We start from the raw sequence: 16,261 nt of genomic DNA on the forward strand, positions 1-16,261 counted from the left end.
GAGTCAGGTCATCCTTGACTAAGTTAGCATCAAACTGGATTATATGAGACTGTCTCAAGGGAAATAAAAGAAAGAAAGGAAATTAGATCAACTTTATATTGTATAATACTATTTCTCTATTGTATTCCTGAAATACTTATTTAAATAAGGTCCATAAATGTTTCCACAAACGGAGGGTAACAATATCAAAACATTTGCTTCCAATATTCAGTGTTTAAAAGTAATTAGACAAATGGTCTATTTGTCTTCAAGAAGGCCCAGTATCCAGATTGTGGATACTTCTCCTATTGAATTGAATCAAATTAACTATCATCCTTCAGTGCATCCACCTAAGGAACTGCAGCTGGCCCAGAAAAGAGAATATTTCACATACCCATTTTACATATCAATGTTAAAAGTACTGACAAAGTAACGAATATACCTGTTGTGTTTTGGGGTTAGTTGTAAAGTTCTAAATAAGTTTTAGTTTTGAAAGAGTTGTTTTGTATGTCTGGGATTTAAATATGTAGCCTTTTTTCTTGTTTGCCCTCTGAAAGGACATCAGAAGGCAATTCAAAGGCAAGAATTAAATGTAATTATCTTTGCATTATCAGACCATAACCAGCAAAGTAAATTAGTCAAAGTAAACACTAAACATGTTTACTAATTTAAAACCAAAATGAAACCAAACAAAATGTGAGTTATGGAAACTTAACATAAATCGAGCATTCAATTTTAGGCCGAAATAAAATAAAGTATCTCCAGAATGAATTCTACAATTGCTTAATTATTTCCAAATATCACTGAGTTGCAGCCTATACATTCATGGGAAATATAGAAGTGGTTCTGAAAATGTCTTATAATCTCAAATATATTATTAATTTTCCCCTGTTAACTACCATATCATGTTATTACCTATGTGTCACATCATACATCATACATGTGAGCATATCTATACATGTGTATACATATAATATACATATATTATAGCTCGAATATACATTGCATTCTTTGGGGTCATAATAACATAATTCTCTGGATTGTAGGTCCTGGGATTGGATGCAACAACTGTGTCATCACTACAAATACAGTAATTAATTTAAATTGAAGGTCAAAAGTAGAAAATGATGTTTTGCTTGAATCTAAGAATTAACACTCTAGACAAACACTAGAAACTTGATAATTAAAATGAAAACAGGATTACACTAAAGCAAATATAACATGTTCAAACTCAATACACACACACACACACACACACACACACACACACACACATATATATATATATATATATATATATATATATATATATATATCTCCACTAACCAATGTATTCCCTCTGAGGGGAAAAAGAAAAGCTTATTTAAACCAGTACAGGTAGTTTGTTGTTACCCCTGGAAAGCACAGATTGTCAGTACAGGCTCCACCATAACTCGGGGGACAAGATGAACATGGCACTCCAACTTTGTACGGTGCTTCTCCAATCCAGTTGCCCCTAGGATGGAAAAGTCAAAGATGATATTAGTGTTGCTTACTCACCCCAAGAACAGATTCCTTTTATATGTGTACTTACACACTATTGACACAGGATGGTATTTTTGAGGAACATACTTTTATAAGACACTAAAAATTGCATTCTTTTTTCCCCAAAGCCGTTATTCTACATTTATTGCTATTAAAATTCTCTCTCTCTCTCTCTCTCTCTCTCTCTCTCTCTCTCTCTCTCTCTCTCTCTCTCTCTCTCTCTCAAGTTAACAGATTCTTAACTGACAGGTAAATAATAAGACCTATCTACAATGTCTGGTAGTATTATAGATTGTGGATACTAGGCTTTTTCTATAACATTTGTCATCTGCTCTAGCAGTGTTCTGGAGCACAAGGCCGCCGGTACACATAATGCTTCTCTTTTTGTGCTGATTGCTTCTCAGTGCTGCTTTAAAATAGCTAGGATTTTAACTCACTCACACAGGATCTACACAAGTTTGCATCTGCTCACATTCTGCCATAGATGGAGGAGGGGGTCCTGAGGCTCCAAAGCCCCCTCCCGCCTGAGAAGCTAATTGGTTGCTAAAGGAGAAAAAATATTTTCTTCAGTGCTATATCCATGGGTAAAAGTGCCCATGAACCTAAAAGTAACAGTAATTAAACTCATTAGGCCATAGGTCATCATCAACAGAAAAGATGTGAAAGCAGAATGAGAAGGCTGGGAAGAAAAATGTGGCCATCAGATTAGGGGAAGGGATGGAGAAGGAATGGGACAGGATGTGATCAGAATCTGTTATATACATCCATAAAATGCTGCACAAGAATAAATTATATATGATAATGTAAGTTAACCAAAAGAAAAAACAGCCAAGTAGTTTATTGCAGGGTAGTTATGAAATGGATAATAAATTGCTATACACAAAGTATTTGGTTTCAAATTGTCCTAAGGTTTATTTTTATAGTCATGAAAATTTTAGCATTTTAATATTTATAAGAATCAAGGGAAACTATTCTTATAGTGATTCTCTCACTGGCTCAAAGTAGCTAAAATGATTTACAAAACTTTTTTATACAGAAAGCCAAATTTATTCAGTTTTGCTTTTTCATGGTTATAAGCACAGACAACCACTCCCTATCACTGCACACCATGATTATAATAATGGAGCAAGTTTACTATTTAGACTAGCTAAACAAGGCTATGATGCTTCTGGAGTTTTTCTCTTTAAATTATAATAAAAGATGACAATAAATTTATTTTTAATATTAGACTATTAATGCAAATAGCAAAGTAAAATAAGTTAAATGAAGAAAGAAGATCAGCTATGAGTCTTAAAGTCAGGGTTGAGCATAGGATCGCACAGACCCTAATATGAATTCAACCTGAACAAGACTCAACGAAGGGCATGGAGGACATATACAGGATATGAAATTATCTAGTCAACAGGTCAGTTAAAACTCAGACCATTTCAACAAAAGAAAGTGTACATATTAGTAATTTACTAATTAACTATTTATATTACAAACTGAAATAGAGCTTTAGGACTTCCTCCTTCCACTTAATGAATTCTCTTTGCCTAGAAGATAAGATTCCTGAGGGTCATTATGGTGGCATCACATGCTAATCTAGAAGCACTCTAAGCCTATATCCTATCATGTTACCCATATGTTCTAATCTTCTCTCGACTCCTCCTACCCTGTAATAAAAATATTATCTACTACTACATATTTATTCAATGCTATATGGGAACGATATGTGGAATCAGCCTATATTATATAATTTCACATTTTCTACTTATTTTTAATTTTTTTTAAACCATCAGGCACATGTTTTAGGAAGAAAAACAGAGAACTAAGGTGGATGGGAGAGGGGCTATGGGGGAAGGGACTAGGAGGCCAGAGAGGAGCTGTAATTGGGATGTAAAGTGGATGAATGGATGAATGTATGAATACATAAATAAATAGGAAAGTTGAAAAAAGTTTATTACATGTAATGTTTTCTTGTTACCTACTTTTACAAAAACATCATACTTTGTTGAATAGATAATATAATAGAATACAACAGTAAATCAGTCAATTCACATGTTACCTATTCTTTCATTTTTGTTTCTAATCCAGGTATTTACATATTCTTTCTCTTTTCTTTCTTCATTTACTTTCTCCTTTTTCCACTGAAAGGATTAGCCTACAGAAAACTTAATGCTGAAGTTGGAAGAAATATATTTACCTCCCAGCCTAGATTTTAAGTCTTAGTCATCTATGATCCAAAACATATGTTTCTATTAAGGGTATAATACATTAATGCTAATGCAATGGCTTGTTTGGGAGCCTATAAATTGATTAATACTGTTATTGTTTTATTCTATTATTTGCCCAAAAATCAAATACCCAAATGAATTCTTAAAATCTATCTTTAGTCATTTTGTTACAAACTAGCCAATTTATTACAGGGAGGAAGGGTAAAGTACTTAAGAGGATGATAAAAGGCATGGAAATAAAAAAATATCAAACATATGCAGGACTTAGATGAATTTTTGAAAAATTATATTTTTAGACTATTATCATTATGATAGTTCTGAATTTTCTAATTTTTCAGAAGAATTGGTTCAGTCATATCAATGAATTACAACCACATTGGCACTTATGACACATTGTCTACTCCCTCCTTGTGCTAGAAACACTGAGACAATTTTTGTTTCAGCCTCACTTTGGAAGACACCAGGAGTGACATAAATCCTTTGCACATTTGATCCTTATTCCAAATGGGAAGAGAACTCCGTGTAAATATTGGAACACTTTATCATTCTCAGTCACTGTTATCAAGCATGCATTTTATCATGTGTTACAAATGTTTATTGTTATTTATAAGGAATATTCAAGCATGACTAGGTTTTATATTCTTTGATCAATTCATAGTATATTTGTGTAGGTTATAGGATGATAAAACTGAGTATATTTTTTACTGAAAAAAATGAGAGAAGGAAGAGAAGATGCTTTCCCAATATGATGCTTTCCTAGTAAAAAAGGTAGGACAGGATTCAAATACTGATAATCCAGAATAATGGGGTGCTGATTATTTCCCTAGAGGATGTCTTCTAATTGCATTGATACGGGTATCAGTATTTGAGGATACTTTTAATGCCTTTGGTAAAGGTGCTAATGTACAGTGTTTACATGTATCATGACCAAGCAGTTACAGTAAAGAGAACTTAGCTAGTTCAGGTCGCTCAATGTATGTTCCTTACAATTTTAGCCCAGAATCGTTGTTCCCGTGAAAAGAAACCTGCTACTTTGTCTTTTTCTCCAGCAGTGTAGGGATGTCAATGAGGCTGGAAATGAAGAGCGGATGAGGAGGCAAAAGTTCATTAGAGTACTTTGACTTTTGAAACTATCAAAAATGCCATCTGACTGCCAATCTGATCTCTCACTTCACATATCATGTCCACTCAGGAACTCAAAGGAACTCAACTTAGTACTTACTTTGGAGCATAGTTGCAGACCAAATACACTGCTCGTCGCCACACAGATCCCCAGACATTCATGTTTTGACAGGTGTGAATTGCACATCCTATTCGATTAGAAGTGGCCCAAACCATCTGAAAAATAAATCAGTATCTTCTAATATTGCTTAACAATGCCAACAGTAACCCAAACAAGAAGAACATTTTTAAAGACATGAAACAAAAGTGAACAGACAAGTTGAAATAACCTGTGTATAATGAGTGCACATGGGCCCAAAGCAGCGCATAGGACACCGAGGGTTGCAGTCCTGAGGGTAAGGAAAGGCATAATCTTTCACTTCATCATACCATGGTTTGACCAACTGGAGAATAGAGCGATATCTAGATGTCAAGAGAAAGCAAAAACGAACTCAGTACAGGAGGGAGCTATTGAGTATAATCCCTTTACACCATAAATAATTGTTATAAACTTCTTCATTATAACTCAAGCTCATGTCTTTGCCTGACAATTACAATCACAATCTTAATTTCTCTGGAAAGAGCAATACAAGAAATGGCCAAAGAGCCTTCATTATCTGAGTTCATGCCAGGTTACTCCAAAAACAGAAAATCACAAATAATTTGGGAACAATAAAATCCTACTTAATTTACACATAAAATTTACTCTATGGAATTTTATAATTGACCTAATTTGGCACATAGAAGTAGTTAAAACAATATATCTGTAATTAAAGTACCAATAAAAATGGAGTTAAACAATATTGGACCTGATGTTTTTAGCAGAAAAAAAGAAAGAAAGAAAAAAAAAACCCTGTCAATGAGAACAGTTTTCTCATAGTTACATGTACATAAATGCTTGTGTGCATACATAAGTGAATACAGATTTTTCTATCTTACCAACTTGCCTACTTAGTAATTTCACTGTTTATATGTACATGTATACAACAATGGAAATCCTGTACACAAACACACATAGATGGCTTCTTGGCTTCTACAAGAAGATAAACTTTGGGTAGGTGGGGTTGGAAAGCAAGACACAACATGCACATCAATTCTATGATTCTGTGGAGGTCAATCAAAAGTACAAGTAAAGGTAGCAGGTTTTAAAGGTAAAAGAGAAAGCTGACCTTATGAACTAGGTATATAATTTTTTGAAAAATATTGTTTATGCATAAGTCAAACATCATTTTCAGTCTTGTAGAAATCAGTAGAAAATGTCTGACACTACTTAAAAATCCATACCATACTCTGTAGGGTGTATAATCACTGAGGTCTAAGCATATGGTTACTGCTTCCTACCTTCCAGTTCGTACAGACAAATTCTGACCCAAAAATCTCAGCAAGTAAGAAGGTCCATGGTCCCAAATGCAAGTTGCTGCCCATGCCTCAGCTGATTTTGCAAGATTTTCATCCCAGACCTATAGAAGTAAAACAGTCCTTCATTTTTGCTGAATTTGTTATGCTAAACAAAAAGAAAGGAAAGAAACAGTGTTTCTATTTTCAGGGTTTTTTTTTCAATTCTGGATCTTTAGATTATTTTACCTAAAACAAAGCAAATTTAGACCAATTCACTTAAAATTAATGCAATATAGATACCAGTTTCGGGTATTAATAGGTTAAAAGAAAAAAAATCACATCTAATAGTAACATGGAAACATTACAAAATTACCTATAAAATCAGAATTTATTAAAATGAATTGATATAGCAAAGTCCTTTTTACAGAGACAAGGAACTTTGCCAACCACATGTTTTCCCAAGTAATTAGGACCAGTTTTATTCATATTGATTTGCCTTAATCAACAGTGCCAATATATTGTAACTTTCAGAGGTTAAATTGTGCTATAGAATATTCAAGTTCATGAAATGGTCACATTTGATAGCATTAGAGTCTTTCTCATCAATGAAATAACATGAAATTTACTATTTTAGTTGTTTGTAATAAACATAATTATAATAAAATCATTTCAAATACTACATAAGGGTGTTATACAAATACATTATGTTTGAATCAAATTAAGAAAAATATAGTTTCCCTTGAGAGAGGAAGTTAGTAGAAAATTGCTTATAAATATATCATACATTATGTTGGTTAAAAAGTATAGAGTAAAAACTCTTTGATTACATAAATGTTAATATTAGTCATCTGAAGGCCTGCATACAGAGTTCAAGCCAAATATTATGGACCCATCAATACCTCTGCAATGATAGTCAACTTTCTATTAAAGTATGAAGACACAAATACAGAGTATGAATCATTCCTACACACAAAAGTTATCTTCTATAAATTCACATAGGACTTTAAAATAGAAATTTGATGTAAAACAATGTTATCTTATTACTTAAATGAACATTTATAAAATAGTTTGTTTGGATGATAATTTGTCTTATCAAACATTTGTTATATCATCAAAAATTACTAAAATATGAATTTCTGAAGTATTGACTATAGTTCATTAAAATGCAAAACTGTACAATTAAATAACGAAAGGATGGCATCTTCAACCTACTCAACTCTTGAAATGTTAAATAATCTCAGTAACATAAGAAAAATATATACACATTATATATCATTAGGTACTCCATTTTCAGTTTTAAAAATACTTTATTATAATCAATTAAATATGCTAACACAGCATGGTACAAAGGAGGAATCTGAAACACAGTGATCTTATATTTATCCTTAATTTTGCTACTGAGATTACTGATGACTGGAGCCTCTCCTTTATGATCTGCCTACCAGGTAATCTATAAAACAAGAAGATTAGACGTCATATCATCTGTAGCTTTCCTTGAGATTCAGTGTATCATGATTTAGATATATGCAAGTAGCCCCCAAATCAGTGCCACTGAAAACATGTACTTTATACAGAATAAATTGAAACATTTATCATGTATTCCCTTCATCGTGTGTGTGTGTGTGTGTGTGTGTGTGTGTGTGTGTGTGTGTTGTACATATATGTTTGTTTGTATTTAGGGGTTGGGCATACACTTGTGGAGGTCAGCTGTCTTTCTTAGTCATGCTTTACCTATTTATTTACTTACACATAGCATCTCCCTAAACCTGGAGCTGACCCATTAGCAAGAGTGGATGGCTAGCAAGCCCAGGGATCCTCTATTTCCACTTTCAGAGCTCTGAGTTACAAGCTTGTGTCAATGCACCTGGCATTTTTATGGGAGTTCTGGAAGATTTAACTAAGGTCAAAGTCTTGATGCCTGTATGTAACCTCTCTAGATTATTTGCATCCTCTGGATGAGAAAAAGAGAGGAAAAAGAGAACATATGGCATATATTAAGTATATTAAAGAAAAAAACTTCAGGAATTTAACAATTTTAATAATATATAATACTATCTTTATGCTCCTAAACATATGTGCATGCTAAATATTGGATATAGAACAACATAAACCAAGCAGTTCATATAATTGAAAAAATATTTTATAAGAATATACTTTATATACTATTATAAGGAATTTTAATAAGGAGAAAATGTATTTAGCATTTCTGAGGACCAAATACTTAGATGTTTCAATGTAAAATTATAATTAATAGTATTATGGAGAAGAAAGTTACAGGTCAAATGAGTATAACTGCTTTCTTTTTCTGTCAATGTTGGATCTTAAGGAATTGATATGACAGATTCTTCTTTTTCCATGTCCCTGAAACAAGAGTCAAGAAAGCCAATTCCCTCACAGAGGGAGGTGATTCCCTCTATGTAGGAGATATTATTGACAGTCCCTCTGATATCTTCTGGAGGGTGGAGCAAAGAGGTTGTATTGTCTCTTTGTATCCAAACCTGACCCTCATCCATCTTCTAAAAGGCAAAAGTTAACTTTGTATTGATCGGGAGTTCTAAAATTGAGAGACTATAACACATTGTCATAATGTTGACCTACATACTTGCTATCTCTCTGTTGGCTACAATTCCCCCAAAATAGATATATAATTGATGAATTTAATGTCTTCTGATAAATTCATGGATATGATGAGGTTTGTTGAATCTTAAAATTTTATAACATCATTCATAAATTTAATGAGGCACACAGAGCTGGGGCTTAGCCACAGCCCTTGGACACAAAACCTGCCCCCGGAAAGGCAGTATGCCAGGAGCGCTTTCCCACATAAGCCCACAGCCAGCAGGTAGGATCCCACTTTATCTGCATTAATTGTCCAAGGAGAGACACTTCAGGAGTCAAATCCTTTGCTGAGAGAGCTGGTCTCCAAGAAGTCTTCTCACTCCTAAGATTATAGACTCATAGGCCAACAGGAGGGACAAGCTTCAGTCAGAGACAGCAAAACCAATGAACATCAGAGATGACCAGATGGACAGAAGCAAGCACAAGAAGCTAAGCAACAGAAACCAAGGTTACTGGGCATCATCAGAGTACAGTTCTCCTACCAAGCAAATAATGGATATCCCAACACACTGGAAAAGCAAGATTTAGATTTAAAAATCACATCTCATGATGATGATACAGGACTTTAAGATGGACATACATAACTCCCTTAAATAAATACAGGACAATGAAGGTAAACAAGTACAAGTCCTTAAAGAGGAAAAACAAAAATTCCTTAAAGAATTATAGGAAAACACAACCAAACAGGTGAAGAAATTAAACAAAACCATTTGTGATCTAAAAATGAAAAGAGAAACAATAAACAAATCACAAAGGGAGACAACCCTGGAGATAGAAAACCTAGGAGAAAGATCAGGAGTCATAGATGCAAGCATCACCAACAGAATACAAGAGATAGAAAAGAGAATCACAGGGGCAGAAAATTGAATAGAAAACATTGACACAATAGTCAAAGAAAATGGAAAAGGCAAAAAGTTCCTAATCCAAAACATCCAGGAATCCAGAACACAATGTGAAGACAAAACCCTAAAATTAATAAGTAATCAAGAAAACTACGAATCCCAAATTAAAGTGCCAATAAATATCTTCAACAAAAATCATAGAAGAAAATTTCCAAAACCTAAAGAAAGAGATGCCCATGAACAAACAGGAAGTCTATAGAACTCCAAAAAGATGAGACCAGAAAAGAAATTCATCGCATCACATAGTTGTCAAAACACCAAATGCGCAAAACAAAAAAAAAGAATATTAAAAGCTGTAAGATAAAAGGGTCAAGTAACATCTAAAGGTAGACCTATCAGAGTTACACTAGACTTCGCAATAGAGACGATAAAAGCTAGAAGATCCTGGACAGATGTCATTACAGATTCTAAGAGAACACAAAAGCCAGCAGAGGCTATTGTATTCAGCAAAAACTTTCAATTACCATAGATAGAGAAACCAAGATATTTCATGACAAAACCAAATTTACATAATATCGTTCCACATATCCAGTCCTACGAAGGATAATAGATAGAAAACTCTAAGACAAGGAGGGAAACTACAACCTAAAAAAATACAAGAAAGTTTGAAGGAATCAGAGAAAGAACTGGAAGAGCTTGAAGGGGCTCGAGACCCCAAAAGTACAACAATGCCAAGCAACCAGAGCTTCCAGGGACTAAGCCACTACCTAAAGACTATACATGGACTGACCCTGGACTCTGATCCCATAGGTAGCAATGAATATCCTAGCAAGAGCACCAGTGGAAGGGGAAGCCCTGGGTCCTGCTAAGACTGAATCCCCAGTGAACTAGTCTATGGGGGGAGGGCGGCAATGGGGGGAGGGTTGGGAGGGGAACACCCATAAGGAAGGGGAGGGGGGAGGGGGATGTTTGCCCGGAAACCGGGAAAGGGAATAACACTCGAAATGTATATAAGAAATACTCAAGTTAATAAAAAAAAATACAAGAAAGTAATCTTCTTTTAACTAACCTAAAAGAATATAGCACAAAAACATAATTCCACTGCTAACGACAAAAATAACAGGAAACAATCACTATTCCTTAATGTCATGTAACATCAATGAACTCAATTCCAATAAAATGACATGGATATGAAAACAGGACCCAGCATTTTGCTGCATAAAGGAAAGATACTTCAGTGCCAAAGACAGAAAAAGTAGTAAAAGGCTGAAAAAATATTTCTAAGAAAATCATCCCAAGAAACAAGAGTAGCCATTCTAACATCAAATAAAATCAACTTTCAAGCAAAAGTTATCAAAAAAGATAGGGAAGGATACTTCATACTCATCAAAGGAAAAATCTACCAAGATGAACCCCCAATTCTTGACATCTATGCTCCAAATTCAAGAGCACCCACATTCATAAAAGAAACTTTACTAAAGCTCAAAGCTTACACTGCACCACACACAATAATAGCAGAAGACTTCAACACACCATGCTTACCAATGTACAGATCATGGAAAAAGAGATGCAGTGAAACTAACAGAAGTTATGAACCAAATGGATTTAACAGATACCTATAGAGAATTTCCATCGTAAAATAAAAGAATATATCTTCTTCTCAGCACCTCATGGTAAATTCTCAAATATTGACCATTTAATTGGTCACAAAAAAGGCCTTAATAGATACAAGAAGATTGAAATAATCCCATACATCCTCTCTGGTCACCATGGACTAAGGTTTCTTCTGTTCAATAACAACAAAAAAACGCAGAAAGATCACATACATATGGAGGTTGAACAATGCTCTACTCAATGACAACTTGGTCAAGGAAGATAGAAAGAAAGAAATTAAAAACTTTTAAGAACTTAATGAAAATGAAGGTACAACATGCTCAAACTTATGGAATACAATGAAGGCAGTGCTAAGAAGAGAACTCATAGCTCTGAGTGCCTGCAAAAAGAAATTAGAGACAGCATCCACTAACAGTTTGACAGCCCACCTGAAAGATCTAGAGCAAAAATGAGCAAATTCACCTAGAAGGAGTAGACAGCAGAAAATACTTAAACTCAGATACGAAATCAACCAAGTAGAAACACAAGCAACTGTACAAAAAATCAACAAAACCAGGAGCTGGTTCTTTGAGAAAATGAATAAGGTAAATAAACCCTTAGCCAGATTAACCAGAGGGCAGAGCAACAGTATCCCAATTAACAAAATCAGAAATAAAAAGGGAGTCACAACAAGAGAAACTGTGGAGATTAAAAAAAAAAATCAGATACTACTACAAAAGCCTATACTCAACAAAAACTGAAAAATCTGCATGATATGGACAATTTTCTAGACAGATAACAGATACCAAAGTTAAGTCAGGATCAGATAAACCATCTTGACAGTCCCATAACCCCTAAAGAAATAGAAGCAATCATTAAAAATCTCCCAACCAAAAAAAAAAAAAAAAGGCCCAGGAGTAGATTGTTTTAGTGCAGAATTCTACTGAACCTTCAATGAAGACCTAAAACCAATACTCTTCAAACTATTCCACAAAAAAGAGACAGAAGGAACACTACCGAATTTGTCCTTTGAAGCCACAATTACACTTATACCTAAAACACACAAAAACCCTCCAAAGAAAGAGAACTTCAAACCAATTTCACTTATGAATATGATGCAAAACTACTCAATAAAATTCTCAAATATCAAATCCAAGAACACATCATAATGATTATTCACCATGAACAAGTCAGCTTCATCTTAGTGATGCAGGGATGGTTCAACATATGGAAATCCATGAACGCAATCTGCTATATAAACAAATTCAAGGAAAAAAACACAAGATCATCTCATTAAAAGATGAGAAAGTATTTGACTAAATTCAACACCTCTTCATGATAAACCTTTTGGAAAGATTATGAATTTAAGGCCAATGACTAAACACAGTAAAAGCAATATACAGCAAACCAGTAGTGAACATCAAACTAAATAGAAACTTGAAGAAGTCTCAATAAAATCAGGGACAAGGCTGCCCACTCTCTCCCTAATGATTTCAAATAGTATTCGAAGTCCTAGAGAGAGCAATTACACTACACAAAGAGGTCAAAGGGATACAATTTGGAAAGGAAATAATCAAAACATCACTATTTGCAGATGATACGATGATATACTTCAGTGACTGCAAAAATTATACCAGAGAACTTCTAAACCTGATAAACAACTTCAACAAAGTGGCTGCTTATAAAATTAACTCAAACAAATTAGTAGCCCTCCTCTACTCAAAGGATAAACAGACTGAGAAAGAAATTAGGGAAATGACACCCTTCATAATAGCCAAAAGTAATATAAAATACCTTGTTGTGACTCTAACCAAGCAAGTGAAAGATATGTATGACAAGAACTTCAGGTCTCTGAAGAAAGAAATCAAAGAAGATCTCGGAAAATGGAAAGATCTCTCATGCTCATAGATTGGCAGAATTAATATAGAAAAAATGTCTGTCTTGCTGAAAGCAATTTACAGATTCAATGAAATCCCCATCAAAATTCCAACTCAGTTCTTCATAGAATTAGAAAGAGTTTGCAATTTGCAAATTCATTTGGAAAAGCAAAAAACTCAGGATAGCAAAAACTATTCTCAATGAGAAAAGAACTTCTGGGGGAATCACCATCCATGATCAAAAGCTGTATTACAGAGCAATCATGATAAAAACGGCATAGTATTGGTACAGAGTCAGGCAGGTAGATCAATGGAATGGAAATGAAGTCCTAGAAATGAACCCACATACCTATGGTCACTTGATCTTTGACAAAGCAGCTGAAACTATCCAAAGGTAAAAAGATAGCATTTTCAACAAATGGTGCTGGTTTAACTGGAGGTCAGCATGTAGAAGAATGCAAATTAACCCATTCTTATCTCCTTGTACAAAGCTCAAGTCCAAGTGGATCAAAGATCTCCACGTAAAACCAGATATACTGAAACTAATAGAAGAGTAAGTGGAGAAGAGCCTTGAACACATAGGCACAGGGGAAATTTTCCTTAACAGAACACCAATGGCTTATGCTCTAAGGTCAAGAATCGGCAAATGGGATCTCATAAAATTGCAAAGTTTCCGTAAGGCAATGGACACTTTCAATAGGATAAAATGGAAACCAACAGATTGGGAAAAGGTCTTTACCAACCCTACATCTGATAGAAGGCTGATATCTAATATGTAAAAAGAACTCAAGCAACTAGACTCCAGAGAATCAAATAATATTATTAAAAAATGGAATGGAATACAGAGCTGAACAAAGAATTCTCAACTGAGGAATACCAAATGGCTAAGATGCAGCTAAAGAAATGTTCATCATCCTTAGTCATCAGGGAAATGAAAAATCAAAACAACCCTGAGATACTACCTCACACCACTCAGAATGGCTTAGATCAAATATTCAGGTAACAATAGATGCTGGCAAGGATGCAGAGAAAGAGAAACACTCCTTTATTGTTAGTGGGATTGCAAGCTGGTACAACCATTCTAGAATCAGTCTGGTGCTTCTTCAGAAAATTAGATGTAGGACCTGAGGACTCAGCTATACCATTCCTGGGCATATACCCAAAGATGCCCCAACATATAACAAAGACACATGCTCCACTATGTTCACAGCAGCCTTATTTATAATAGCCAGATGCTGGAAAGAACCCAGATGTCCTTCAACAGAGGAATGGACAAATATAATGTGGTACATTAACATAATGACTGAATGAAATTCTTAGGCAAATGGATAGAACTAGAAAATATCATGCTGAATGATGTAACCCGGTCACAAAAGAATATACATGGTATGCACTCACTGATAAGTGGATATTAGCCCAAACCTTGGAATACCCAAGATGTAATTCACAAACTACATGAAGCTCATGAAGAAGAAAAACCAAAGTGTTGATTATTTATTCCCTCTTAGAAACGCGAAAAATTACTCATGGGAGAAAACACAGGGACTAAGACTGGAGCTGGAAATAGTGATATTTTGACTTCTTTTCTAATCTGTATCCCTTTGATCTCCTTTTGTTGTCTGATTGCTCTGGCTAAGACTTTAAGAACTATATTGAATAAGTAGGGAGAGAGTGGGCAGCCTTGTCTAGCCCCTGATTTTAGAGGGATTGCTTCAAGTTTTTCTATTTAGTTTAATATTAGCTACTGGTTTGCTGCATATGGCTTTTACTATGTTTAGGTATGGGCTTTGAATTCCTATTCTTTCCAGGACTTTTATCATGAAGGGGAGTTGAATTTTGTAAAATGCTTTCTCAGCATCTAATGAAATGATAATGTGGTTTTTATCTTTCAAGTTGTTTATAAAGTGGATTACGTTGATGGTTTTCTGTATATTAAACCATCCCTGCATGCCTGGGATGAAACCTACTTGATCATGCTGGAGGATTGTTTTGATGTGCTTTTGGATTCGGTTTGCAAGAATTTAATTTAGTATTTTTGTGTCGATATTCATAAGGGAAATTGGTCTGAAGTTCTCTTTCTTTGTTGGGTCTTTGTGTGGTTTAGGTATAAGAGTAATTGTGGCTTCATAGAAGGAATTCGGTAGTGCTCCATCTGTTTCAATTTTGTGGAATAGTTTGGATAGTATTGGTATGAAGTCTTCTATTAAGGTCTGATATAATTCTGCACTGAACCCATCTGGACCTGGGCTCTTTTTGGTTGAGTGAGGTAACCCAATCACAGAAAAATACACATGGTATGCACTCATTGATAAGTGGATATTAGCCTAAATGCTCGAATTTCCCTAGTTGTACAGAACACATGAAACTCAAGAAGGATGACCAAAATGCGAATGCTTCATTCCTTCTTTAAAAGGGGAACAAGAATACCCTTGGGAGGGAATAGGGAAGCAAAGTTTAAAACAGAGGAGAAGGAACACCCATTCAGAGGCTGCCCCACATGTGGCCCATACATATACAGCCACCAAACTAGATAAGATGGATGAACCAAAGAAGTGCAGGCTGACAGGAAGCTGATATAGATCTCTCCTGAGAGACACAACCAGAATAGAGCACATACATAGGCGATTGCCATTATTAAACCACTGAACTGAGAACAGGACCCCTGTTGAAGGAATCAGAGTTAGGACTGAAAGAATTTGAAGGGGCTTGAGACCCCATATGAACAACAAAGCCAACCAACAAGAGCTTCCAGGGACTAAGCCACTACCCATAGACTATACATGGACTGACCCTGGACTGCAACTGTATACATAGCAATGAATAGCCTAGTAAGAGCACCAGTGGAAGGGGAAGCCCTTGGTCCTGCCAAGAGTGAACCCCCAGAGAACGTGATTGTTGGGGGGAGGCCGGTAATGTGGTGAGGATTGGAAGGAGAACACCCATAGAGAAGGGGAGGGGGAGGGTTTAGGGAGATGTTGGCCTGGAAACCAGGAAAGGGAATAACAATCAAAATGTAAATAAGAAATACCCAAGTCAATAAAGATGAAAAAAAGAAAAAAAAAGAGGGGAGCTGGGACTGAAGAAAAGGTCATCCAGAGACTGCCCCACCTGG

At 35.1% G+C, this 16,261-nt stretch overlaps 1 protein-coding gene across 1 annotated transcript in view; it reads right to left on the reverse strand.

Moving 5' to 3' along the window:
- Positions 1 to 837: 837 nt before the first annotated feature.
- Pi15 (peptidase inhibitor 15) overlaps positions 838 to 16,261 on the reverse strand; it is a 28,134-nt gene continuing 12,710 nt past the window's right edge. Inside the window, 4 exon segments of the mRNA NM_001106917.1 lie at positions 838 to 1,474; positions 4,942 to 5,057; positions 5,171 to 5,303; positions 6,222 to 6,340. Coding sequence (NP_001100387.1) covers positions 1,339 to 1,474; positions 4,942 to 5,057; positions 5,171 to 5,303; positions 6,222 to 6,340 — 504 coding nt within the window. The 3' untranslated portion in view covers positions 838 to 1,338.

The sequence above is a fragment of the Rattus norvegicus genome, chromosome 5 (assembly GCF_021556685.1).
Source record: "Rattus norvegicus strain SHRSP/BbbUtx chromosome 5, alternate assembly SHRSP_T2T, whole genome shotgun sequence".
NCBI classification, from domain to species: domain Eukaryota; kingdom Metazoa; phylum Chordata; class Mammalia; order Rodentia; family Muridae; genus Rattus; species Rattus norvegicus.